The sequence below is a fragment of the Salminus brasiliensis genome, chromosome 1 (assembly GCF_030463535.1).
Source record: "Salminus brasiliensis chromosome 1, fSalBra1.hap2, whole genome shotgun sequence".
Taxonomy (NCBI): Eukaryota; Metazoa; Chordata; class Actinopteri; order Characiformes; family Bryconidae; genus Salminus; species Salminus brasiliensis.
In genome coordinates, this window is record NC_132878.1 from 29,740,077 (window position 1) to 29,765,263 (window position 25,187).

Here is a 25,187-nt window from a genome sequence, read left to right on the forward strand (position 1 = left end):
TTTTTAAAGATTCATACAAGAAAGGTTAAAGCCTCCAAGGGTGCTGATGTTAGAACACCAACTCACCTCTTACAGTGTGTGACGGACAAGACCAGGACACTCACTGAAGTGTGTTTAATTAGAGCTACCTTTAAAAATCTCTTATCCTCAGTTTTCCCCCAGAGCTCCATTTAATCTGTCATACAAGTAACCTTAAACACCACTCTGGATAAGAGCATCAGCTAAATGCCATAAAAGTAAACGTACAAGTAAACAGACTGTGCCTTTAAGACAGAAATATTTATATTACTCCTATACTGATTGGCTCACAAAAAAAGATCCAGGCTGAATGAGCTGGGATAAATTGACTGGGCTGAATAGACATAAATAAGGGGGAAAAACAATGAAAAAGTATATATATACTGTATGGACTGAGATTACTGGAACTGATAGTGTTCACACACCATACAACTCTTTAATTTACATAATATGGGCTCATATATATATACATATATATGGTCTTATTTGAGCACCCCTGTTTAAATGACATGTATTGTTAATTTTAGGGAGTCACATTCTCTACATACATCTGCTCATTCTAAATAATGATTCATTATTAAGTATAGTCAAGTTAAAATATTTGGAATGACAATAATTCCTAACATCTGGCTTGGGCAAAAGTAATGGCAAATATAATAAATAGAAATTCTGTCTAAAATGGGCAGAAAATGTCATACGCTTTTGCATAAGACTGTATTTAACTGTCTAGAATCTGAATGAAATGTTTGTTTGTCCACCTTCTCTAAAACCACTAAATCTCAAATCTATCTATTTATATTTGTCATTTTTTTTGCTTTAATTTATGTGCACAGCTCATGTCCATGTTCAAAACCCTGAATGCTTTATTGAAAATATGCATACATAACACATCTCCTACACAACAATACAAAACATTACAATCACATTTGAAATAACAGTTAACGCAAAAAGGAATCACCCCCCTCCCTCCCAACCCCCCTCCCCCAACAAGCTCAGGAGAGTCCACCCTGAACCATGAACCATACACACTCTCCCTCTGTCCTTCCACACACTCCACATAAGGCCTTATGGCAAGCCCAACAAGTCCGAGAAGACAAAACTGGATCTAAAAGAAGAAGGGTGTGTGTGTGTGTATTAGACAACACATGGTACTCTAAAGTTGCATACTTTAGCTCAGGGCTGACTGAAGAACAAACATTTAAGCCCTATGTTAGCATGTCCACACTGTGGGGGTTAGCGATGGAGTTCACATACGCATGGCTAATACTTAAAATGTAGCTAAAAGCTAGTTTTGCTAGTCCCCACCAACCCTCCCCTTTACCATTAACAGACAGACTGTGATGGGAGTGGCAGGCATTAGACAAGAGGTTTTGTTGTCTTTAAGGTAGAATGAACCATTTTCTGTGCACTTCCTCTTATGAGGACTAGTATTAGCATGACAGAACGTGACCGCTAACTCTCCGACAGACTTTCTGATAGACGGAGGCCGGAAATGAGCTGAAATTGAAGGATTAGATGCTACAAAACCCAAATCAATCCCAAACAAACCAAACACCTTCTGCAAATGTTGAACTATTAACAGTACATGCCCTCAGGCCTCGCTAGCCCTTCTGTTCTGATCTGGCTAATGGCACGTGCAGGCCTGCGGTTGAGCGCAGGACAAGAAAAGTGTTGAAACCACGTCGTATTGCCTTGGAAAGGTTTGGTGAGCGTCTCACTAAACTCGATAGTGCATTTTCAAAAAGTCAAATTCGATTAAACAAACAAACAAATAAAAAGCTGTTAATAAAACTATGCGAATGTAAGCAAAACAGAATGCTAACATCAAATCATAATAATTCAAAACAAAAAGGAGGAGACAATTTGGCTGGTTATAGTTTAATATGATAATACAGGGATAGATCAACCAAAAAGAAACAAACAAAAAAAAAAAAAAAAAAAGAAGAAAAAAGAAACAAAAATGATATTAATTACCAAAATAAAAAAAAAAAGTAACAAAACTGTTCAATAATAAAAACAGACAGAAAAGCAGTCTCTTTAAACATGTCATATCAGTCCATAGCAAATAATATATTGTCACCATAAAAGGGGAATAGAAAGCTCTATAGTCAGAGTCGCCAACACAGACAACTCACCTGCCTACAAACAGGTATTTCTGCACCTATACTGTTAAACAGAGTGACCCCATTGTGGGATTCCTAATGAACAGACAGAGCCGTGTGGCGGTAAAACGTTCAGGCATGTTGGTGGATCCTAGAATCATCAGGGGTTTATCATCGCACAAAGCAAGACTGCACAGTTAGCCAGATAAGCGAAAAAGTAAGTGTGGTCCAGGTGGTGGTGGTGGTGTGTGTGTGTGGTGGGGAGCGGGGAAAAAACAAAAAACAAAAACAAACAAACAAACAAAAAAGCTAAGGGGGGCTTCTGTTGGATAATCCTCATTTGGGCTTTTTGGGCTTAACTGGAGAAAAAAACGAAACTTTTTTGTGCGAAATATCCTCCTGACCAAAGCATGTATGGCAGTTTAACACACGTCACACTTTCAAGGTGGCAGAAGTACAATAGGATATGTAGTGCAAATGGAGAAGGGTTTACTGTGCTGCTCCGTTAAATAATAATAATTAAAAAAAAGGAGGAGTGGGTGTGGCTTATGAGGAGTTGGGCTTTACTACAACTGATCGAAAAGGCAGGTAATTTGGGCCAGAGCTTCTTCTACAGGAAGAAGGTATTTAGGGTGGGGCTTTACCTTAAAGTAAAAAAAAATCCAGGTATTTTAGGTTGGGCATCACCTTCAGGTAGAAAAGGTAGGTGTTTTATGGGCGGGGGTTTTGCTGCATAGGTCATAAATGCATAAATGAGGAGGATGCAGTCCTGTAGTGGACACAATATGCAAATCTGTGAAATCATGTTCATGTAGTTGCTAAGGAAATCATGTGAACGCTCAGAGGAAAAGCACAAAGGGCATGCACCTGAAGCCCACTCTCTACATCAGCAGCCAGAGGCGGAGGCAGTCTTTAAATAAAGCTGTGGATGCGTTCATTAACCAGCTCTTTCTGCTGCTGCGTCCGGTTTCAACCTAGTTTACATGCTGTGCAGCGCTTTCTGCTTGTTCTCTGCTTTTATTTCAGGTTTCGGTTTCCACAGTCGTTCACCTGAACACCACCTCTAAGGTACGCGGTGATAATGTAAGAAGAAGAAGGGGATGGGGTTGGGAAAAAGAGAGAGAGAGGGGAGAAACCAAAAAAAAAAAAAAAAAGCCTGCATGTTTGTTTACAAAAGGATTTCAGAGTTTTTTTTTTTGTTCCACAGATGATGGTCTTCCAGGGGCTTTTAAATCATAGTCAGTTAAAATGATTTATTTAACTAAACCTGGTACACACTCATACACACGCTGGTGTGAAACAGTAACACAGACACACACACAGAGGGCAGAGTAGCAGTGTGCTACAGATGGAGCAGGACTTGTTCTCGTAGGAAGGAAAAAAAAAACAAACAAAAAAAAACAAACAAACAAAACAAAAAGCTCCAGACAATCATTCCCAAGACCAGCAGCGTCCACATCCCCACCCCTGACCTCACTACTGACCCCTACATCTTTAAGAAGACTGTAGCATCAGAGGTCACAGTTAAGATTGAGAGGGTGAGAAAATGGAAAAAGGATTTGGCTTAAGAACGTCTCGTTTACGGGGGAGGAGGGAAGAGATATATGCATTAAAACAAAAGTAACAGAATTGTATTAATAATAATAATAAAAAAAAACAAGTCAGAATCTGTGGCCAGTGGGGAGAATTAATACAGACTTATGCAAATGTTTGGGCACAACTGGTCAAATTACATACTGGTGAAATTTCTAGTGTATGAAGTTTGTAAGTAACAAACTTAAAAAAAAAATGTTCTAAAAAACTTGAGCATTTATTTTCATTTTCTGGATTTAACAAATTGAAACAAAATGAAATGTAACAAGTTTACCTTAAATAACTGCTTAATTTATTTAACAAATTTGTTAAATAATTACGTTTGCACACACGTCATTTAAATGTTCTTTATTTCAATCTGTTAAATTCATAAATAAACAGTACTTATGCTGTAGAACGTGCAGAAGTATGCATCTGTAGAAGATGTGAACTTATTTAGACTTTAAAAACCATCACAATTTGACCAAGGGTACCCAAACTTTTGCATAAGATTGTAATGTATCTTCCTGAAAAACACTTAATATCTGTGACTGACGTCAATATTAATAACAAAGTCTGTAATGATTAAAAAAAAACAAAAATTCCCCAAAATCGTATTGTTTGTGGTCAGGAAAAAAGAAGGGGGGGGGTCATTTATTTTTTTAAAAACTGTGTTTGAGGAGTGGCAAGTGTAAGCATATGAGCGAGACAGCCCCCCTCCCAAAAAAAAAACAAAAAAACAAATTCACCTCCCCAATAAGCCCCGCCCTCTCCTACCCTGCCCCTCTAAACACACATGCTGGAGTGAGACGCACTTGCTGGGCCACCGGCTGAGGATTGCGTGTGCTTCCTGCTCGTCCACAGAGCTCAGTGATGAGAAGTCCCACAGGCGAAGGGGGGGAGCAATATCCATGGATACAGGATGGATACGGGTCACCACGGTGACAGCTTTGCGCCAGGCCTGTGCCGAGTGTTGCCGCAACGACAATTTTCCAAACACGAGCCCCCAAATTCCCCCCTTTTTTAGACTCCCGCACACTCACTCATACACTCGCACACTCACGCGACGCAGCTGGCGCAAAAATTGTACTCAATTCTCTGCTTCGGACAGTTTCCACTTCGTTCGTTTGTTTGCTTGTCTTGCGGTGGGTGGAAGATGATGAAGAATTGGTTTCTTTCTTTTAGAATTTTTCTGTTTGTGAAAATAAGACTTCACCATCAACTGTCCATGCTACTGCAGTTTTCTGTAGAGAGAGAAAAATAGAGTGTTAGTAAATCATAAACACATTCTATGGTTTCTCTTTAAATAAGAAGTTTGATTGAAGCTCTTTACTAAATCTAGAAGACATCTAAATGTAGGCAATTGTGCTCAAACTACTCAAACACTCGACTACCCCACTGAGAGGTAAAAAAAAAAAAAACTAACAAAACCCTGTTACCCAGCTATAGCATTCTATTACCATCCATACCGAACTTTAACCCTCCCTCACACACAAACATACTCATATCCATCTATACTCCTTTACACTCATACTCTACTATACCATGCTATACTCATACTCCCATACCTATCCAAAACCCTACACACCACCACATTCCCTCACCCATCCACCCCTATTCATTCTCATACCCAGCCATTCCTCCTCAAACTCATTTATACCCCTCCAATCCCATCTTCTTACCCATCCATACCCATATCCCTTCTTAATCATACCCCTCCACACCCATCCACATACCCATGCACTCCTCCCATAACCTCTTCATATTCCTACCCATCATCTATACCCCTCCACACCTCATCTACACCCATCCATACCTCCCATAACCTCTTCATATTCCTACCCATCATCTATACCCCTCCACACCTCATCTACACCCATCCATATACCCATGCATTCCTCCCATAACCTCTTCATATTCCTACCCATCATCTATACCCCTCCACACCTCATCTACACCCATCCATATACCCATGCATACCTCCCATAACCTCTTCATATTCCTACCCATCATCCATACCCCTCCATTCCCATGCTACAACACATCCACAGCACTCCATTCCCATACCCATCCGCACCCTTCTGTACTCATACAAATTCATACCTACCCACACATCCACCCCCCATACCCCTTGCGATTAAGCACACAGATAATCAGCAATGTTGGGAAGTTTTCTTGTTCTAGATCCAGGTCCTTTTGCCATTAACTGTCCTCCATGAGCGTACCATTGAAGCTGTCCACCTCCTGTGTGTCCACGAAGGGGGCAGGGCCCCAGATGCGGACAGTGCCGTCGTCTGAAGCGCTGGCCATAAGGCTCGGTATGCACGGGTTCCAGCTCACACAGTTCACTGTACGAGTGTGTCCCGTTAACTCGGCTATTGGCAACTCGCTGCGCTTGTGCCAGATATACACTTTGTGATCTGAGAGCCAGAGAGAGGGAAAGAGAGAAACACACACGCTTATACGTTTGAAAAGTATAAAGTAACGTAAACACATTTTAGGAGTCTAATAGAGTAATCTAATAGAGTAGCTTAACCAGTCCACATGCTTTGAGGAGAAGGCAGTGTGTACCTTCACTGCCGCTGGCGATGAAGTCCTCATTGTGTCCTCCGAAGCAGGAGTGTATGGTGTAGAAGCCCTGGGTCACTCCTTGATACTTCCTGACCAACACACGGTCCTGCAGATCCCAGAGATGGACTCCCTACACACACACACACACACACACACACACACACACACACACACGAGAGAATACTTAAAATCACCTGTATGTATACACAAAAATGCTACAAATTAACAAGGAGCATGGATGTAAATTTCCAGTAAGATTCCAATTTAAAAATGTTTTAGCCCTTACTCATTTACATAGATGCTCTTATTCAGAAGTGCTTTATTGGCCACTTCTCAAAATCTCCCTAGCTAGTGTACATTACCTAAAGATAAGATACAAAAGTCTTTAAAAGGTACAAATTTTGTTTTGGGTCAAGTGTCCTTGAAAGGGATGACTTCCTAACACATGCACAAGGAGAACCAAGGGTTGGTCCAGAAACCATAAAAAGAAACTAACATGTTGGCACACTGTTCACTGAGGAGAAAATATCTTTGGTAGAAGCAGTTTATTTCTCATTAGCATCTGCACTCTTTTACTGGTTAGTTGTAGTTTTAGCTAAAATTCAGGTAAGGAGACTCATTCTATACCTTCAATACCAAAGCTGCTGATTTCCTATTTTTGGCACATTGCATTGCATGACTGAAGGTACATGACCAAAAAAACCTTATGAATCTAATGAGGCCCAGGCTTTAAGGTTTTATAGGTAATTGCAGCCATGTTCACTAGCTTAGGCCTATACAAGCACATGACCCCATGTGGAGTCGCAATTTTTTGTATTACTTTATAATATTGTGAAAATATCGTTTACTGCAGGGGTGGGCCGGAGTCCAGCACATTTTGGTGTGTTTGAGACAGAAAAGCACATCCTCAAAAATCTGGCCCTCCAGGACTGATTTGCCCACCCCTGGTTTACTACAATAATTCTGTGGACAATAACAGTTTGCCAGAATTCAAGTTCATCATCTAAGCCTATTGTCATCTATCTCCTTCATTCCTTATTCTTTCCAACTGCACTGCCTTTCATCTCAGGTTGATTTCACATGTATGTGTGTGTGTGTATATATATATACACACAAAGGAAAACAAAGTACTGTGATAATATTGCTGCATTCTTGCTCACTCACCACACCATAGTATCACTTACACACACAGCTCACCTGAGTTGCTACATTTAACAAAGCTAATCTTCCATTCTTGGAAACAGTGAAAGACATGATAGGGTGGTCCTCCTGAACTCTGCACCAGTGAGAGTGAGAGAGATAGAGATAGAGATAGAGATAGAGAGATAGAGAGAGAGAGAGAGAGAGAGAGAGAGAGAGAGAGAGAAAGAGAAAGAGAGTCAGTGGGAACTCTGTGAAAAGCATAATGTCACTCAGCATCATCATCAGTAACGGTGCAAACTCTACACGGAAAGTCTTACTGACATGTTTCTGTCTGTAAGGTCCTCAAAGTTGTAACCGCGGATACGCTGGTGTGTGTCAGAGGCCAGAACTGTCCGTCCGTCGCCCAGACACCACAGACACTGCACACGCACGCCTTCCCAGGAGTCCAGCAGGTTACCGTCCAGATCCTGACCAATCAGAAGAGAGACATCACATCAGCTAATCACACCATTCCCACCTTGGGCTTTTCACAAGCTGAGAGATACAGAACTGGCATCTGAAGTCTGTGAATTGGATTTGGTAGAATAACATTACCAAAGTTACAACACGCGGTTAGCAGCATTCCTGACCTGGAGTGGTAAAGGTAGAGATGCTACTCTCTTAATTACAGTCAGTGTACCATTAACATGATTTTAAAGCAGTTATTGTAAGTTAAAAATATCACAATGTTGCTTTAATCTGACACGTGATCTTTTCAGAGCTGTGTGGATGTACAAAATCTGATCTGAGCCACTTTCCGGTGTCCCTAGACCAGAAACGTAGCCGATTCCTGGCTATGTGCCCTTATTGAGAACAATCAGTTCTACGAAGAGCGCTACAAAAGGTTGTGAAAATAGGGCATCTCGATGAAAACAGTGAATGCACACATGCTTACATGTTTACAGACATTTCTGGAATCTTTTGCCACAATTTCAGGGTGTTTACAGTTTTCTGCGAGACTCCTCTTGATCCAGACCAGTGTCCACTCATGCGCAGATGTAAAAAAGTGAACGAACTTGAGACATACTTGCTATGTAAAATTCACTGACTGAGCTAAACTCCAGCTGTCTTTATTAGATTTCTTGAAATCTAAAACCAGCTCTGATGACTCTCAGAACGCACTAGGAAGCCAGGAGCCATAGTTAGGATTTCTAACTTTCATTTTCATGATGCTCACGACATTCACAGATGTAGATGTACGCATGTGGGTCATTTCAGAGCAGGTTTATTTCACACTAAAGACAACTGTCCTCAGGGCAAAAAGGGCTAATCCTAGTCAAAAATAATTCATAAAATGAAATTGAGCAACAAGGCTTGTAATGTGAATGTAGCCTAGGACTCCACAATATAACACGATGCTACCAGCGCTTCCTCCAAAACATGTGAAGCTTCACCACATCTTTCTAAACTGCCGCTGACAACAACACCGCCTCCTATAGATGAACCATAATCAGTCTTGAAAACAAAAAAGGCCCTTGTTGACTCACGCATTGATAGAACTGGCCCCGCTGTCCACCTGTGACAAATCTTTTGCCATCAGGGTTCCAGGCCACGCTGGTCAGACTGTCCTCATGAGACTGGCTCATTTTTGTACGCAGTTCTCCTGTCTGAACACAAGGGGGAGACAAAACTAGCTCAACACACCATCAGCACTTGCTATACAAAACACTAAAAGCATTTTTAATACATAAAATTCAATACAACTACAATAACACATTCTGTATTAAAAATAAGTAACACAAAAATAAAAAAACAAAACACTGAGTTACCTGTACGTTCCAGAGCCAGAGTTCAGAGCAATCGTCCGGTCCGCAGGCGATGAGGTAAGTGTCGTCCGGACTCCAGGCCAGGTAAGACACTCCGTAAGCGTGCCCCTCTAACGTCCGCCACAGCTTCAGCTGGTGTGTGTCCTGACAACAAGAAGGAGAGATTGTATGTGTGCTTATAAGCCTGCATTGTTCAACAACATTAGCCTTGAAGGCCCAGCATAACATTAAAGAAATTACAGCAATTTTTGCAGAGAAGCAGCCCAAGGTGTACGGAGTTTTTCAGCAATCTCTAAGAGACTGAATCTGTTTTAACATAACCCTGTTAAATTCTAAATTCAAGCTTCAAGGTGCTGCTGTTCCACATGGACTGACACTTGCACTCAGCACTGTGCTCACGAGTGGCATAAGCTTGCTTCTTAGTTACACTAACCAAATGGCTTTAGTGGAAAACTAAAGAATTATGATGATAATTAATGATTAAATCAACTACACATATGATAGGAGGGAAAATGCACAAAAATCTGAGGTGTTTCGTGTGAAGAAGTGCATTTTAAGGGCACTGACCGGGTCCACCTGCCAGACAATGACTGTGGTGTCTTTGGAGCCTGTGGCTAGTCTGGTGCCGTCGTTGGAGAACTTGCAGAACCAAACCTCATTACAGTGCTCTGTCAGGATCTGCTGGGTATAACACGGGAACTGCTTTCTAAAGAACAAAGAGACGCATACAGACCGTGGGTGAGAGAGCAGAAGACTGAGCAAACATAGCTGGCTACGTAGCTAAATAAATAAACAAACAAATAAATAAATAAGTAAATGTATCCTAATCATTTGTTCTGAGACTCCTCCCTCTGACTGCGACTGGTCATAACCATTGCCTTGTTTGTCCCTAGACCTCCCCTTACTGTTATTGGCCTAACTGGCTCCTCATTCGTTTCCCATGACTCCTCCCCCTGACTGTAATTAATCCTCATCAGTTTCCTTTGTTTTGACGCCTCCCCTGACTGCAACTGGTCCTTACTGCTGCCTTGACCTCACCCTGACTGTGACTGGTTGTAATCTCTCTGCCTAGCTCTTCCTTCCTGTTTGTGTGTGTGTGTGTGTGTGTGTGTGTGTGTGTGTGTGTGTGTGTGTGTGTGTGTGTGTGTGTGTGTGTGTGTGTGTGTGTGTGTGCACCTGCTGCAGACGTGGTCCAGCAGTAAAGACACTGAGTCCAGGCTGTTGTCCAGCTTGGTATTGTGATAAAGGCAGCGGTCCCTCTGCAGCTCCACTGCCTGCCGGAGGAGTGTGTGGAGTCTACGCGGAGGCAGCATTACAGAGGGGGGGAGGTACGCTAAACACGCCCACACAGACACATAAACACATTAACAGTTTTCTTAAATAGCATAAGTACTGATACACTGTATGTGCAAATGTTTGTGGACACCTCTTCTAATGACACGCAGCTTGTCTAGTCCCTGTAGAGGATCACTGTCAATAGAATAGGACTCTCTGAAGCAGATAAACATGAATCCTATTCGCACCATGCCTACTGCCAGGCGTGGCCAGAGCACCATAAAGCTGGCCAGACCTACTTCTAATCTGGTTCTGCCATACCAGACCAGTAAGCTTACCAATAGCTTAATAATAGAGGTGTAACAGTACATGTACTTGGACTAAATTATCACTGTATGGATATCAGTAAGGTTCAGCGAACCACAGTACTCACTTTTAGGGTAAAATGACCATATATAAGTAGGCTACACAATCCGTTCAGTGAATCAGTGAAAAGACACCTGAGTTAGCCTTATTTTTTGGGGAGTCTCAGGGCTTGCTTTTTACCCATTGTACCGAACCATGAGGTGCACCAAACCATTACTTTTATGTACCATTTTACTGCTAATTAAAATGAAAGCTTGTGTATATAAATGAGAGAAAACATGCATGTGCATGTTTACAATCAAGTGGATGAAAGTGTTCTAGTGTATGCGTGTTTTTTTTTTTTCCCTTACTCTGTAGTTTGTCCAGTAGTCTGGATCGAGAGCTGACCCCTTTTCCCTCCCATTCAGCTTTTGCCCTCAGATCGTCCGCATGGCTACACATGAGATACCTGCAAAACAGGAAACACACACTTCAGCTACACAAGAACACACTGCTTTTATACACACACACACACACACACACACACACACACACACACACACACAAATGTTTTACACCATTAATTTTTTCAGTAGTCCACAAGCCTGCTTTGCTTGTTTTGCCATCTTAGCGTTGACTTTCTTACTGCCACTCAAACCTGCAGCTCCAAGTCTTCTCTTCACAGCTGAAACTGAGACTTGGTCCAGTGTTGTGTAGATGTGCTACCAGGTGTTGTCATGTGAGCTGCCGATTACACAAGGTGTTGACTCTCAGAAACTTGTCCTCTGATGATGTTGTGGACATGAGTCTCTCAGACTTCCTCTTGTACCAGACCTCCTCAGTTTTCTCTAGTTCTCTAGAGCTTTTGGGTGTAGGAAACCGTCCTCACAGCATTCTGTCTTAATCTGTAATTTCTTAAAGGACAGGGCAACCATTTTTGGAGGTCAATATGCCTTCCTTTTATAAGTGTCTTCTTCCAGACAATTACAATAGGAATCCAAATGACCTCGAAATACTGTGACTGAGTGTCGTAACAGTTCCTACACTGATATATATATATATTTATAAAAAAAAATGCATCTGCTCAGCTGTTAAAGCAGCTTGGCTGAATGATGGAGGCGTGTTTGGTGGTGAAGTGGTGAACGCCCCACACAGACCAGAGAGAGAACCCATCGTACTTTCGTGGGTCCTGTTGGGCCGCAATGGAAAACGCACACAGCTTATTCGGCCAGGGTACAGACAGTTCTGGATTCTGTGTGGTACCCATATCATACTGCCTGGTGGAGGTGTGCAATAAGTTACTGGAGTACTGGTCAATTACCCGCTGAGAACGTGGATGCGGTCAGTGTTGTACTTAAGCGGCGTCAGCTCTCCTCTCAACACCTGTAATGCTTCCAGGACCTTCCCATCCTCCAAATACTCTAGATACTTTTGCTGCAAGAGCAGGAACTTCATCCTCTGCAGACACACAAAAAAAAAACAAAGAGGGGAAAGGTTCAATCAGAGAAATGTGCACATTAAATACAAAACTGAAAAAGAATTCATATTAAACCCCCCCCCCCCCCCCCCCCGCCTATTGCTTTTGCCATTTATTAGTTAAGTACAATTCCAGTGGTGATTGATGCAATTACATTCGTGGCTTTTGGATGACCCTCTTATTCTCTTATCAAGAGCAACTTCTATTTGAATCAGCTTACACAGGTAGGAGAAATGCGGAGTTAGAACTCTTGCCCAATGAGACTATTATTATTAGGGTCGTGTGGTGTGCTTGTCCAGCAGAGGACTCAAACCCTTGTCTACCATAAAGAAGACCATATAGCTTTGAACGTGATGCAAAAATCAGCTTTAACCCTACTGTTTATTCAAAACAGCCTGTGGATTAGTCCTCACATGACACAGAGCACATGCAAACACTCTAAAATAGGGGTGGGCAACGGAGTCTGGAGTCCAGCACAGTTTGCTGACCTCCCTGCCCTAACAGACCTACTAAACCTGGCAACTAATAGGGTGTCAGGTGTGCCTGTGCTTAATAGGGAGATCAGGTGCGCTTGAGCAGGAAAAGCACAAAACTGCCGGATCCTGTCTCTCCAGGACCGGAATGGCCTACCCCTCCTGCTGCTGGAAATAATGTCCTTTAATGGTGCCTTGGGGACACCAGAGTGCACTTTGCCAGAACAGAGCAGTAAAAACAAAAAAAAAATCTGAAACAGATAGCAATTAAAACAGCAGCTTCTCAATCCACCAACATATCGCCCTCATCCTTATCCACTCAGGCTGATTGGCACAACCGCTATGACACGGTCACATTTTTTTTTTATTTGAGTATGAAAGAGGCTGCACTGTCGTATTGGTCACTCCTAACTGTAGAAACCCTGTTTTCATTGCATATTGGGCATGTGCTCCATAAATTCGTTCATGATATGCCTGTGCAAGTGTATGATGGACAGTGGTCAGCACTCTTAGAGAACTAAATACCTGAATGGATCATAAAACATCATATTTCTAACATTTTTAGACAAGGAAACTCACCTCAGGAAAATTTGATATCTATATTGAGGCTTCGCCACAATGTCCTTCTACCCGCCACCCTTTGCAGTGTGTTCTGCAGTGTGCGCAAGCTGCTCTCAGCTGATACTGAAGGAGGATCACACACAGCTTATCTGTGGGTCACACTGACTATCCATGCTGGGCGAGAACACTGTACTGTACACACATGCATGTTAATAAAATCTGTAGGCTCAGTAAGATCTACTCTTTAACACGCTTAAGCAATCCCCAAAGATGCTGGGACCAGCTTTAAGGGGAAACTCTAATACTTTGAAAGGTTCTAGAAAACCTTTGCACACAATTGTTTATTGCAGGGAGGAACAGAACAATATGTCTGGGAAGTGTAATGCCTCTACAAGCTCCCTCACAGTAAGCTATTTCTTTAAATGGTTAGGAGTACACTGTCAGATGCCCGAGATGCTGATTTTAAGCCTAAAAGCAAAACAACTGCATGCAGGCGAGTTGCATGAAAATAGAGAAAATGTATCTCCCCCCCCCCCAATTTGCCACAGTTAGCATCACCCTTAAATAATCACATACTCACTTAAAGAACCCTAGAAGCAGGCTATAATAAGGATCCATGCACCAATTTAGCATATGTCTGTACATGTGGTTTATTTAGCACGGTAATTTACACTGAGCACTTTATTAAGAACGCTATTTTTAATACTCGGTAGGGCCCGTCTTTGCTCTCAAAACAGCTACATGCTAGAAACCTTTCTTCGCTATTCTGGTCTATATTGACAAGACTCCAATCGAGCAATTCTGTAGATATTTCCCAAAGCACTTTTATGATATGATTCTCCCATCCTACCACATCTCAAAGGTGTTCTACTGTATTCAGATATGAAGACAGCTTTTACTTTTAAAACATTGTGCATTCATGCTGAAAATCACCTTCAAAAGATGGGTCAACTATGGTCATAAAGGGATGCACATGGTCAGCAAAAATACTCATGGCATTCAAGCAATGATTGATTGGTGTTAACAGGCTCAAAGTGTACCCCTCCCCAACCCCCAAAAATGACACCACCTCCACTGACTCCTTGCGTCAACAGTCTAACAGGCACTATTACGCATAAGGTAAATGCATGAACACTTCCAATAATTTATTAACAATAATTTCATATAGATGTCACTTTGGTTGCTTTTTATATTTTTAGAGCTTCTTACCATCAAAACAAAGCAGCAACTCTCCAGATACTCCCACTAACGAGCTGCTGCTGTTTAATTAGCCGGCTGTACCACAGTCCCCAGACCTCTAAGGCATCTTTAAAGCTAGAGCTTAGACTCTTAAGAGATTCTGTTGTCTCTCTGGACCAACAAGAGGTAGCTTTACTAACCACTTCAGGAACGGTGTGTTCTGCAGCTCTCGTCTGCATGCTGAACGTGTTGAACGTTGCAGAACACACCTGTCTGTAGTCTCTCTAAATCGGAAGTGTATCTAATGACATAACCTCAATCAATACAAACGCAACTGCAGCTCTAATCGTTTCATTATAGGAATAGCATGTTAACAGAGCTGAGACTGGCGACACTATCCTAAACTTCTGGACATAACTAGCCCAACACCCTAAGCAGGGGTGCTGGGTGGGGATACGGGACGGCTTCACAGAGGAGTTCAAGGATCTGCTGCCAAAGACATTCCAGCGCATCAAATCACCCAATCAGAATCCTCCTCAGCTTCATCAGCGCACTCCGGATGATTCGTTCCAGACCGGGCTCCAGAACCTCTGAGCACTCACAAAGAGACAGAAGCGTTCCAGAAGCCTGCCAGTGTGCGTGTAAGTGTGTGTGTGAGGCTTACCACAATAGCGTTGGGTGAATGCATCAGGGCTTTGAGCTCGCTGAGGTCATTTTCAGCCTGTGTTCACACAAAGACAAACAAAAGAGTTAGTTCAGCAATTTCGCCTGGCAACATGGCAAACGGTGCAGAGGTGTAATGGTGTAACAACCGGACAGAGACTCGCTTATACGTGGTGTATGAAACTGAATTGCCCAGTAATACTAGAGATGTATCGACCCAGGCCACCGTTAGCAGCACTGTTGCACCAATTCCCCTGGATCAGCATTACAGACGAATAACATATCGTCCCTGTTGGAACAAAGTCTTGTACTTCCAAAATACTAGCTTTACAGAAGAACTTCCAACGTTACGTAAGTTAATGTAAAAAGCAATTTTGAACTGTTGATCTGTTTCACATAAAATTTGGACGACCCAATGCAAACCTAATTATAAGGTTTTGGCCTGGCAGCAATGACTTATGAATAAAATGCAGATATTTCTGCATATTAAAGCAGTTATCCGTCCATACAGATATGATGAACATGATTTAAAGTTTGGTTGATGCCAAGATATGTCTTAAAGAAATACTTAACTTTTACTGATAAATAAGAAGAAAGCTAATAAGTACATGCAAGCTAACTTTACACCTCAAAAACAGTCATTCTGTGTATGTAACCCACATCAAAACATCAGCAAAACAGCATTCCACAACTATAAAAAGCAGCACATGCTGAAGTTGAAGTGTTAAATAAAGTTCGCTGTGGTACTGTAAAAAAAACAAAACAAAAACAGCAGTTCAGTCAGACATGCTAACGCACTAACTAAGGGTTTAACAGAACCCAAAAAAACAGGTTTGATTGACACTTCGTTTCAACCTCTCGGTTTGGCATCCTGCCACTAGCATTTTGGTCATAGTTTCTATTAATCATTAGCCTTGTTAACATATCTGGCTGAGAGATAAACTAAACTCAAACAAAGAAACAAGTAATAAATAATTTCTCCTTTTTCTCTTCCTCTATAGAGAGGCCACCCATGTGCTTGTTCAGTCTCTCGTCACTTCAAGACTTGCAACTTACTGCAACTTCCTTCTGGCTGGTCTCCCTTTGCGCACCATCAGGCCCCTGCAACTAATCCAGAATGCTACGTTCTCTTTACTAGATTCCTGTAGCTGTCCGCATTAGAGTCAAACCCCTGACACAGGTCTACAAAGCCAAGAATGGACCAGCCTCTCCGCTGTTGATGCTAATGGTCAAAAGCGCCTTTCGAACTTCCGAGTATGGCTCGGCCTGTCCTGGCACCGAAGTGGTGGAACAAACTTCCCCTGGGTGTGTGAAGGGTTGAGTATTGTGGTCTCGTAGCTAGCTAGCTAAGCTAATCCTGTTTTTCAAGCATCTCATGACACAAATGCAGATGAAATAACATCTCATTTCCAAGTGAACGGGACACCATCTTAACTGGTGAAAAAAAAAAGCAGTAAATACAGGCTTCACCTCAGTAAAGAAATGTTACGATGCAAGAACACAAATAACTCGCACATCTACAGCAGTTTTACTGACACTAATTGTTGCTGATGCTCCACACACTCATTACACGCAGAACTGACTGGAAAGCCAACACAGATAAACAGAATATGAGCGAACAGGTGTCCAAATGCACCCAACTGAATCACTAGTTTAGCGCTGCAGATACCAGGCTAGTAGCTAACAAACACTAACAGTCAATTGTCAAATTAAAAAAAATAAATAAAAAATAAATAAATAATAAAAAAAAATACATGCGCTTCTCCAAAACCACTCAAACCGGCCGTACCCAGGTGTTTATTAAGGTGGCACAGACTTGTGGGGGTGGTTTGGGAAACAGTACGTCTCATTGTGAACTATAAAAACGATCATAACTTAACACTAGAGTTGGGAAATATGACAATATATTATCATATCATGATACATTTTGTTAATGTGATAGAAATATGCTTTTCTGAGCATACAGAGGAGACTGTTAGTGCTTAATAAACACTGATCAGCTGCAGGTTTAATTTCTAACAGTGTAATTAGACTGGTTTAATTAAACATGCTTGATGACATCACCAACTAATCGACTATTAAAATAGTTGCCAAACTTCTCCACAGAGCTGATTGGTGGAGTAACCCGAAACCACTTCAGCACAATATGTGGCATCACTCAATGCAGGGCAACCCAGTTTGAACAGCACTACAAAGCATGCTGTTCTGAGGATGATAATGTAGTTCCAGTTTTATATAAAATGTGTAAGTAAGTCTTTGCAATCTGCTTTAATAACACTTTTTGAAGCAAATAAACAAAGCTTTTTGGCATGGGTTTAGAGGGTGACAGCCATGTTAGCCTAGCATTTGCCATTCTGAATTAAGGAGACAAATATCAGGTACTAAACATATCTTGGCGAATCACTAATTGGATCCGGTGATCAAAAGCGTTTCTTTAATTTTATGTACAGGCTTGTGTGATAATGACCAAAGAGAGGATGCTGGCATTTGCAGTGAACACACACACACACACACACACACACACACACACACACACACACACACACACACACACACACACCTTGTCCCATTCTCCTTCCATTACATGGTTCCGAAACTTCGTAGCAGAAGGATGTTCGAGTCTACAGCCGGATTCCTGCATCAACAAATCCACCGTCTGACTAGAGAGAGAGAGGGGGGGGGGGGGGGGAGAGAGAGCTGGTAGGTTAGTCTGCAGTGACATTTCATTCTATCCTATATCACATACAGTCCATTCCTAATTTCTAACCTTTACAGAACAGCTGTAATATATGATTCATTCTCTGTAACAGGTCAACTTATAGATTATTATTTAATTCATCAACTAATCAGCCAAAAAAACAAAAGGAAACAACCAAAACCATAATTAGTGCTTTTACATAAACAAAGTCATGTCCTCCAACTGCCTGTAGCGTATTACAAGCTGTCAGAATGAGTGTGTGGATCATATGAACATTGAAGAGCATTATAGAGCTCCACCTACACTTCCTGTAGTGTATTACAGTCTGTCAGAATGAGTGTGTGGATCATATGAACATTGAAGAGCATTATAGAGCTCCCCCTACACTTCCTGTAGTGTATTACAGTCTGTCAGAATGAGTGTGTGGATCATATGAACATTATAGAGCTCCTCCTACACTTCCTGTAGTGTATTACAGTCTGTCAGAATGAGTGTGTGGATCATATGAACATTATAGAGCATTATAGAGCTCCCCCTACAGTTCCTGCACTGTATTACAGTCTGTCAGAATGAGAGCATGGCTTAAATGAGCATTATATAGAGAATTACTATTTTTGATTACATGACAGTGGCTTTAATCGTGGCAACTAATAGTTGCAGTCCTAATCATCATCATCATCATATTGTTAATAAGCGAAATTCTTGTCTGCATTTTGACCCTACTGAACTGGGCCATAAATGCTGGGTTAAAGCTGCCCGCATTTACCCAGGGCTCCAGGCTGCGGCTGGACTGAGCCAGTGGAATTTCTCTCCATTGGCCCAGACTTGCAGGATTTCCCCGAGAAACAGCCTAAATGCAGCGCTTGATGGCTTCAGCAGGCGGGATGTGCACTAAAATTAGACCCGAGGCGCGTTTCTAATGAAAAGCAGCTGCTCCAGGCTGCATACCACGGGCGCCATCAACCAGAGAACAGCTCACACACACCTCAGAGCGACCCGAAGCCCCCCGCCCAACAACCGCTCAAATACCTCGCTAATGCGGGTTTCTAAAGCAACACCCCCACACTGCCACAACACCGCTACTGTCCGCAGGCAAAGAAAACCCTGCCCAGCCACAATCATCCAGACATGACGGTAATTAGCAACTGACAGTTTCACTCTGAGAGCAAGAAAGAAACCTCTGAAACGGAAACTTAGAATCTGAAGCTCAGAAGCAGTGGCTTCTAGTCTAAACGCCAACTGAACAGCATGAGAGCATATTCAGAGTGGCAAACCAGATGCTACACGTTGCAGCTTGTGCTAATTGATATACACTCTTATAACCATGTTAAACAGACTTTTCAATGCTGAATACTGGGCTGCTATGTACCAAAGAGCTCTCTGGCCAATCACTGCATAGCTGTGCGCTATAGGTATGCAGATTAGCTCAAGATGATACTTTTCATGCCTTTTGTTTGGCTCAAGGGAGTCAGATAATCCGAAACAGTAAATAGCTTTGGTAATACACTCCTCATGGACAGGGAAGTAATGGCAATATTGGACTTTCAATGATGCCTCTTAACTACTCTTTTACTTTAACATATGTCTTAAAACAACAACAAAAACAAACATACATGCATGCATGTGGTGCAAAGGATCATTTCAGGTGCTTTCGTAAATGAACACAGAATATAAACTATACATAGAGGGTCAAAATGTGCATACACCCACTTTAATGGTGCTGCAAACTCCAATTCCAAGCCTCTTAACTGCCTGTTAGTGATCATGATTGACTACAGCTGGTAAATTCTCTGTGCTCACATAAATGTTTGACAGCACTCACTGGACTGAGCAACACACACTACAATGAGACATTTAAGGACTAGATAATCGAGTTGTTTGGCCACAATGAACCGAAGTACATTATATATCAAATTTGTTTGTGGAATGCCTTCAGCTTACTGTAAGTTGCAATCCCTGCAGACACAGATGTGCACATGCACACACATAGCTTGTCTAGTTCCTGTAGAGAAGCATTGCCAAAAGAATAGGATACTCTGCAATACAGCAAATAAACAGAACTATTGGCACCATGCCTCATGCCAGGTGTGGGCTAGAAGGTATGAAGGCCCCAGCATTGAGCTGTGGAGAAGTGAAACGATGGTGCTTCATCTAATCCTTTTGGAATGAGTTGTGGAGTTGGGGTGATCATCCAACATCCAACCATCCACACCCCTGATTTTGGAAAAAAGGACAAATGAGCAGGTGTCCCAATACATTTGTCCACACAATGTATGTTTAGAGGAGTAACAGTGAGGCAGTCAATGTTTAGCACAACAGAAGAAGCATCAGGATCTGGTGCTGTTTTGCAGTCAGGGGGATGTGGTGCATTGCACAAAGTGGATGGAATACCGAAGAAGGACTTCCTCAAAATTCTTCAGCAGAACCACAGAAACTGGGCCACAATTGGATGTTCCAACAGGACAGTGACATCAAATACACAATACCACAAAAGGGGTTGTAGAATGGATAAAGCAACTTATCATTGAGGCCAACATTAACACTTGGAATGGCGTTCCCAAAGTTTTGACCTCAACCCTTTTGAGAAGTTGTGGACTGTGCTTAAAAGTCAGGTTTGTGCCAACAAACTTAATTGAACTCTACCAACTCTGCCAAGAAGAGTGGTGCTGATGGCTACTGGTCAAGGTACAACTTGCTAAGGGGCATTTAACCTAATATTAAGTGTGCTGGGTGTATATTTTTGACCTTGTGTGTATACCTCTGACTATTTATTGACTTCAGAGAAACCCCAAAGCGACTCAAACCTGGGCACCAAATTCTTGTTTTTATGTTTGATTGGGGTGTAACAGCTAACAGTTAAGAATAAGAAGAGTTAAGAATGCCCGAAATGTCAACAACGTCAGTCAGAACTATGCAGCCCAGTCTTTACCTGTGCCATATCCATTTCCACCAATAAGATATACATCTATATCTACAAAAATACTTCATTTAAATGTTGTGCTATAATTGTATTTTAGTCTAAGTGGTTGAGCTGCTAAGAACACTGCTTGTACCTCTGTCTAAAGAGTGAGGCTGTTGGTGCATTGCCAGTGTTTTTTAATACAAACTTTTTAATGTAAAGTTTATGTTTCTAGCAAAAAATGCAAGTGTTCACTAGTAGCATAACAGCTATCCGTGGAGTTGAGGATCTGAAACAACACTGGTCAAAACAATACAGGCCAATGTAACAAAGTAGTAATAACAGTAGCAACAGTAACAGTTTTTTTAAAGCAGTGTTGATGTAGTCAGTTCAATTGTTGTTGGTTATCAAGCTAAACTGAGACATCATGCTTTGGGAAAATAACATGACTAATGGGGCAGTCCCACATTTTTTTTCAAGCAAAGAATTATGGTTTTCCCTCACAGCAATTTCAAAAACTTTTCTTCCAGTACGATCGGCTGACAGAGGGTGGGACAGGATGCCACATAAACCTTTACTAGCATTACTTAGTAATGCATCATCATGCAGGGCTTCTGTAATGGTCCATGCAGAGTCACTCAATGAACTTTGCTTTTTGGAATCAACCACATCTGAATGCATCTCTGTTCACCGCAGTTGAAGTACATGAACTGCACTGTGGAGCTCAGAGTCATTAATGGTGGTTGCTAGTTCTGCAGAGTTCTGATACTCACTACACTGGGCTGAGTGACTGTACTCTTAAGAAGGGTATCTGGTTAGTGGTGCTAAAACTCTAACTTCTCTAAAAAGTCTCTGCTTTTCCCACAAGACATTCTACATATATGTGAGTATAAGTCCGATACAGTATTTAAAAACAAATAAACAAACAAACCAACAAAAAAAAAACACAATATGACACTCAGTGCTTGGGTTTCAACAGTGGCTTCAAGGAGTTTCTGCAGCTGAAAGCGAGGTACGTTTTACCATCTAGCGGTTGGAACTGCAGCATCTTGTTAACTGGATCATATGATGTTACCAGCTCTCAAGATCGGCTAAATGATCATCAGATCTCATTTTGGGCTGAAGTTCGTCCAATACTGATAAACAGTCAAGCGATCCTTACATCTCTAGTAGAATAAAAAATGAGTGTACTGGGGAACACCAACCTCCACACCTTGTATTTTTGACCATTCTGATATTTTGACCACATGATTCTTGCAATTGTTCTTTATATTGACTTAGCTTGTATAATGAAAGTACCTAGAGAAATACCTTTTCTTGTGAGGTTTTTGCTCAGCATTGATGTTATGTTAGACAACTAATCTTAAAAAAAAAAAAAAGTGTTGGATTTCACAACCTCTAGATGTAAAACCCAGTAGTTAAGCTGACCACCACTGAGAAACTGTCAATTTGCAGGTCAATGACAGTTTACAACTGACAATGTCAACATGACAACATGCGGCAAAACAATTCAAGCCAATATAAAGTTGTTGTAGTAATAATAATAATAATAATAATAATAATGATAATGACTATAATATTAGTCAATAAATAGCATTGTCAAGCTCTTCTAAAAGAAGCGCCTGTGGTGTCTTTCGATACAAATGCCAAAGGTTGAGCTGACAAACCCGAGGACATGTTGTGCAGCACTCTGTAAACAGTGCAATTGATCGAATAGTCCTGACTTTTTCCCATTAATAGCATTTTAGTTTCCAGCTTGCTTTTCTATCAGTGTTCGTGTTCGCTGTGTGTGTGTTGAGGTATATATACACACTAGTTTCCCCCAAGGTATAAATTAGTTTAACAAATTTTGAAGATTTTGTTGCTTTGATGCACGTGCCAAAAGCTGTGCTGACAACCTGACTACCCAGGAAAATACGACTGCTCAACCAAGGACGTAGTTTTTTTTTTTTAAAGTTTGCTTTCTAGTAATGTGTGTGTGTGTGTGTTCGCTCAAAAGGTCAAGTTTTCAATGTGAATAAGTGTCAACAACATAAATCAACATTCGGTAACTTCCTCAAAATATAGCTAGTATAAACACTGCCAACAGATGAGTTTGCTGACAACCCCAAAACATGAGGTGTAGCTCTTTGTAAACAAAGCGACTGACACAACAGTCCAGCACTTTCCTCTGAGGCCTTTGGTTTCTGTAAACAACACTGGGTTTGAAGAGCCAACTGTCATTAGAAACTGTTGTGAAACCAGTCAATGCAGGTCAGTCAGTCTTCACTCTGTCCACCAAAGCTCCCCCAAAATAAGTATGTATATCGACATGTACGGCGATATAACCGCGGTGTGATCGCAGTGTCCATACCGAGGAGCCCCAGAGAGGCTCAGGCCCACTGCTGCTGTCAAACCTGCTGTTTTTCTCTGCGCCTTTTGCGCAATCCACCAAAAACAACAGCGAGCAGGCAAAGAGAAGAGCCATCTTTCCCTTTGTGCTCGACTGTCAAGTGAAAAACAGCCAGATCTCTCCACGGTCACGGTGGGCACCGTTCATTTAAGCTCTAATTACACGACATTTTCGCTGAAATTAGAAGTATGATGTAATGCTATTTCGCATCATGCAATAAAACACACACACACACACACTCTCTCTCTCGTGCACATCACACCTCTATAAGCAGTCTTCACTAGACTCAGACGCATCTGCTCTCATATCGCTGCAGATTTGTGTGTGGACGTTAAACTGAGACATGTCAAAACAGCACTTGACTGCTCGTGTTATTGCGCAAAATGGACCCCCTTGTTTCTCAGCTGCTAACTAGTCCCCATCCCCCATGGCTGGGGCAAACGCAGGCTAGCTTGTCCAGCTTTAGAGGCATTTTCGTGCACCGAGGGCCCCTCAAAAAGCAGAACCATGGTCTATTTTATGTGCACACTTAGCTAAACTTACTTTAAGCCTAAGCCGTGCAGATGCTGCCCGATCAGGCGGATCACGTCTTCCTCCGCTTGCGAGAGCCGCTTCTTCTTCTTCAGCGAGCCGAGCTCCGAGGCAGAGACCGTGGAAGGCGCTCCGGGCCCGGACCCTGTGCTAGCCCCGGCCGCGGCCCCGTTGCTGGCGCCCGAGACAAGCCCGTTGGAATGCGACCCGGCGGCCGAGGAAGACTCCCCGTTCTGCGCGGCGCTCAGGCAGGAAAGAGCTGCCGGATCCTGGCCCTGACTCTGGTCCTGGTTCTGGCCCGCCCCGTTAGACTGCATGCTGGAGCCGAGATTGGCACCGGAACTCCGCGCGAGGAAGGCAGCGGCAGACGCTGTCCTGGTGTCCGAGGGAGAAGCAGCAAGGGCCAGAACCAGCGCCGCGGAAAGGCCCGCCGAAGCCCCGGGCTCTCCTACTCCCTCCGCCGCCGAAGCTCGGTGCTTTTTCCGCGGGGGCGGCGACGCTCCGCCGGTGTCCGAGTCGGAGGAGGAGGAAGCGGAGGAGGCCAGAGTTTCCTCGCCGAGAGCGGCCGTGGTGAGGGCGAAAGGGGAGAGAGAAAGAGAGAGAGACGCCGGGATTGGGGAGCTCGGAGGGCGGCTGCAAGGCTGCTGGGGCTACGGGGAGGAGGAGGAGGAGGGGGCTCCGGCCTTCCGCTCCGCTCCTGCTCAAAACACAGCAGCCTAATGGAAACCCTGCGCTGATGTCACCGGAAATGCCTCCGCGGCGACCGCGTAGCGACGACCAGCAGGGGACGCGGGCTAAAAGTTTTAGCTTAAAGTTCAGAACAACAGCGATCCCCCTTTCTAACAGCATTTAACCGTTTAGAAAGTGGTTTATGGTGTTTGGTCTGGACATAAAAGCTAACAGTGTAGTCCTAAAGCCGAAAAGGAAGCTCTGTTTGCAGCAAACACTGGAAGCAGCAAACACTGGAAGCTGAGGGCATGGGTTTAAACTTTCAGCCTACACTTCAATTAAAAAACATTTTAAATCTTTTGACAGTTTGGGTGTTTGGCCAAATAATAGCCAAGCTTGTGTATATAAGTTTTTGCAAATAAATTATTTTATTATTATTATTATTATTATTATTATTATTATTATTATTATCATTATCATTATTATTATTATCATTATTATTTTTATTATGAAGTAATTTTGGTGTTTTTTACTGATAAATAAGTGCTAACCAGTTACTCAAAAGCTCAAAGATACAATCTCTGTTTACTTTGTCACTGGACATTGTTCCCAGCAGGGGGCTTGGGCTGAGTTCAAAATAGCACTATTTTCCCTTTCCAACAACAGTTCCAACTATAGTTATTCTTATTATTTTTTAATAAGGTTATTTTGGTGTTTATTCCTGATACATAAGAACTAACAGTTTGCTCAAAAAGCTCAAACGGTATAATCTCTGTTTACTTTATCACTGGATGCAGTTCCCAGCAGGGGGCTT

General features: G+C 42.3%; 1 protein-coding gene across 1 annotated transcript; it reads right to left on the bottom strand.

The window, feature by feature from the left end:
- Positions 1-1,005: 1,005 nt before the first annotated feature.
- wdr26b (WD repeat domain 26b) lies at positions 1,006-24,338 on the bottom strand. Its single transcript, XM_072676833.1, has 14 exons — positions 23,717-24,338; positions 17,745-17,844; positions 15,186-15,242; positions 12,153-12,289; positions 11,203-11,300; positions 10,388-10,544; positions 9,779-9,917; positions 9,215-9,355; positions 8,933-9,052; positions 7,728-7,873; positions 7,461-7,539; positions 6,264-6,393; positions 5,918-6,112; positions 1,006-4,936 (listed from the first exon to the last, which is right to left on the bottom strand). The coding sequence occupies exons 1-14, from the start codon at positions 24,019-24,021 to the stop codon at positions 4,911-4,913; spliced, it is 1,830 nt and encodes a 609-aa protein (XP_072532934.1). The 5' UTR covers positions 24,022-24,338; the 3' UTR covers positions 1,006-4,910.
- Between the last annotated feature and the right edge of the window lie 849 nt (positions 24,339-25,187).

What these genes read in the sequence shown, in the direction of transcription:
- wdr26b (XM_072676833.1), bottom strand. Translation starts at nt 24,021, where the DNA reads ATGCAGTCTAACGGGGCGGGCCAGAACCAGGACCAGAGTCAGGGCCAG. An exon ending in TTGTCTGGCAGGTGGACCCG is followed by an intron (nt 9,356 to 9,778) that starts GTCAGTGCCCTT and finishes TCTTGTTGTCAG; the next exon opens with GACACACACCAGCTGAAGCT. An exon ending in TGTTAAATGTAGCAACTCAG is followed by an intron (nt 6,394 to 7,460) that starts GTGAGCTGTGTG and finishes GTGTGTGTGTAG; the next exon opens with GGAGTCCATCTCTGGGATCT.